The 2,857-nt window shown below is 39.7% G+C and overlaps 1 protein-coding gene across 1 annotated transcript; it reads left to right on the forward strand.

Annotated features, from left to right (window-relative positions):
• The first annotated feature begins 393 nt into the window (after positions 1 to 393).
• On the forward strand, positions 394 to 1,347 carry LOC142838226 (olfactory receptor-like protein OLF3). Its single transcript, XM_075953592.1, has one exon. It carries the CDS (start codon positions 394 to 396, stop codon positions 1,345 to 1,347), a length of 954 nt encoding a protein of 317 aa, XP_075809707.1.
• The last annotated feature ends 1,510 nt before the right edge of the window (positions 1,348 to 2,857 follow it).

Raw genomic sequence — 2,857 nt, forward strand, 5'->3', positions numbered from 1 at the left:
CAGCAGGATTGCAATCAATGTATTTGAGGTAGTTTGAAACTGTGATTCTCTGTCCTTAATCTTCTATGCTTGTACTGCCACTTAGTTTTCTCCTTGCCTGAGAATAAAAGGAACTGTTAATGACATAGAGCTGACAGAACTGCATTGCTGTATCTGGGGGTGTAGCTTACCCCTGTGAAGCCTGTAAAGTCATTATAAAGTCATTTTGATAGGCCTGTGTCTCTGAAACACAATTAATAAAAAGCATATTAGAATCAAGAATGCTAACAAATGATGTGAGATTTTTTAAAAGGCTGGCAGATCACATGTATTATATATTCTTAGAAACTTACTCTTTTATTATTTGATTGCACATGTTTTTGTTCTGATACTCTTTGCAGATAATAGCTTTTAATGGAACCCAACAATGAGACGTGGATGCATGAATTCATCCTCCTTGGCCTGTCAAGTAACTGGGACACTCAAGTCTCCCTCTTTGTCCTGTTCTTGCTGATGTACTTGGCAACAGTGCTGGGGAATTTTCTCATCGTTCTTCTTATCAGACTGGACAGCAGACTCCATACTCCCATGTATTACTTTCTGACCAACCTGTCGCTTGTGGATGTGTCTTATGCCACAAGCATAGTCCCCCAGTTGCTGGCTCATTTTCTTGCCACACACAAAGCAATTCCGTTTCTGAGCTGTGCAGCACAGTTATTTTTTTCTCTGGGCTTTGGTGGGATTGAGTTTCTTCTGCTGACAGTGATGGCCTATGACCGCTATGTGGCAGTGTGTGATCCTCTGAGGTACTCAGTCATCATGCATGCAGGGCTGTGCAGAAGACTGGTCATCACATCTTGGATCAGTGGCTTCATCAACTCTCTTGTGCATACCGCCATCACCTTTCAGCTGCCCACGTGTACCAATAAGCATATTGATCAGATAGCCTGTGAAACCCTTGCTGTGGTCAGATTGGCTTGTGTAGATACCTCCTCCAATAAGATTGCAATTATGGTTTCTAGCATTGTCTTGCTTATGGCACCATTCTTCTTGGTTCTTTTGTCCTACATTCAGATCATCTCGACCATCCTAAAGATACAGTCCACAGAAGGAAGGTGGAAAGCTTTTCAAACCTGTGCCTCTCACCTTACTATGGTTGCCCTGTGCTATGGCATGGCTATTTTCACCTACATCCAACCCCACTCTAGCCCCTCTGTCCTTCAAGAAAAGTTGATGTCTCTGTTCTATGCTATTTTGACACCCATGTTGAACCCCATGATCTATAGTCTAAGGAATAAAGAGGTGAAGGGGGCATGGCAGAAACTTTTAGGGAAATTTTCTGGGTTCACATCAAAACTGGCAACTTAATGACTCATGAGCATAGCTGGAAGAAAGAGTTATTCATCAGCATTTATGCAATTATCAACAGCAGAATCTGGAATGTCCTGTCAACTAGGAAGTAATAGATGGCATAACACATACCTGTGATGCCATATAGCAGGTTGAGAGCTTTTGTTGAGTTGTGTCCCATTGGGATGCCCAGTGGAGCTATGCAACATTTTATAGAACTTTCTCCTAACTCTGCCTCTACTTCCATAGTATGATAACTAGAAATATTTATTACTTTGTTTAAAGTACTAATCCAGAAGGGCTAATAAATTTCACAACAGGTTGTTGTGGTTCCAATTGAGATAAAATTCATGTTCATCTTTGGAGAGGCTCACTTGAATAAGTAAGAGTTTCTGCAATAACACAGTTTGTACGTAGGCCAACACCAAGGAGAGCTGTGAAAGATTATTACACTGTCTTTATGCGGAACTCACTTCATGCAGATGCCATGTCTCACTGTAAGAGTTAACAATTTCTTCTAGAGCTGACCATGTACAGAAAGATCTAATAAACATTTCCATAGGGAGTTGCCAAGTATATAAAGTTATTATTGTCTAAGTGAACATTTGTGTCTGACACTAATTGGAATCATTCAAACAATTTTGAATGGATTTGACCACATAGACAAGGGATATCAATGTAAGTGTTGAATTCAAATTTGTACAATCTCTGAAAAAAATGTACACTCTCTATCTCTGAACCATTGCAATAAAATAATCTCACAAAAGATGAGATAAAATATAAACCATCTGTATGAATATAATTCTATGGATGCCAGGGAATGGAATGTGGTGGTTAAAATGAGAATGTCCCCCATAGACTCATATACTTATGAGTATACCTATGAAAATTCTTAGTCATCAGGGTGTTGTACTATTTGTAAAGGAATAAGAGTTAAATAATCTTGTCTGAGCAAGTGTGTCCTTAGGGGTAGGTTAGGACTCAAAAGCCAAGCCAGGTTGTAGCAGAATTTAAAAAAAAACCACAGAGACAGAAATTTGGGTTCAGCCTGAAGATCAGAAAAGTAAAACAACCAGCCAGACTCTTACCTCTACCTCATACTGGCTCTTACTTCTACCTCAGTCCAAAATGGTTAACCTGCTTCAAGGAATCTCAGAATGAGACTGAGCATGAGAGATGTCTCCTCCCATCTCATAGTCCTCTCTAGTTTTGGGATTTCTCTGTCAAACTAGTGTTGCTACTGGGCTTAAAGGTGTGCATCACTGGGGCTCCTGGGTTTAAAGGCATGTGTCATTGCTCCCTCTTCTGCAAGGTTGGCCAGTGTGGCTGTTTTCTTTTCAGATCTGCAGACAAATTTTGTTTAATGGTATATATAATTAAAAACACACTTACTCCTAGAAAGGGGCTGACTCCTGCACCAAAGATGGATTGGGAAATTGAGATAGTTTTGTTGGCTGTGGTAATATTACTTTCACATCTGAATATTAATCTTTTGTTTCTTTTGTTTCATCTTTCATACTCACAATTG

The sequence above is a fragment of the Microtus pennsylvanicus genome, chromosome 19, assembly GCF_037038515.1.
Source record: "Microtus pennsylvanicus isolate mMicPen1 chromosome 19, mMicPen1.hap1, whole genome shotgun sequence".
In the NCBI taxonomy this organism is placed as follows: Eukaryota; Metazoa; Chordata; class Mammalia; order Rodentia; family Cricetidae; genus Microtus; species Microtus pennsylvanicus.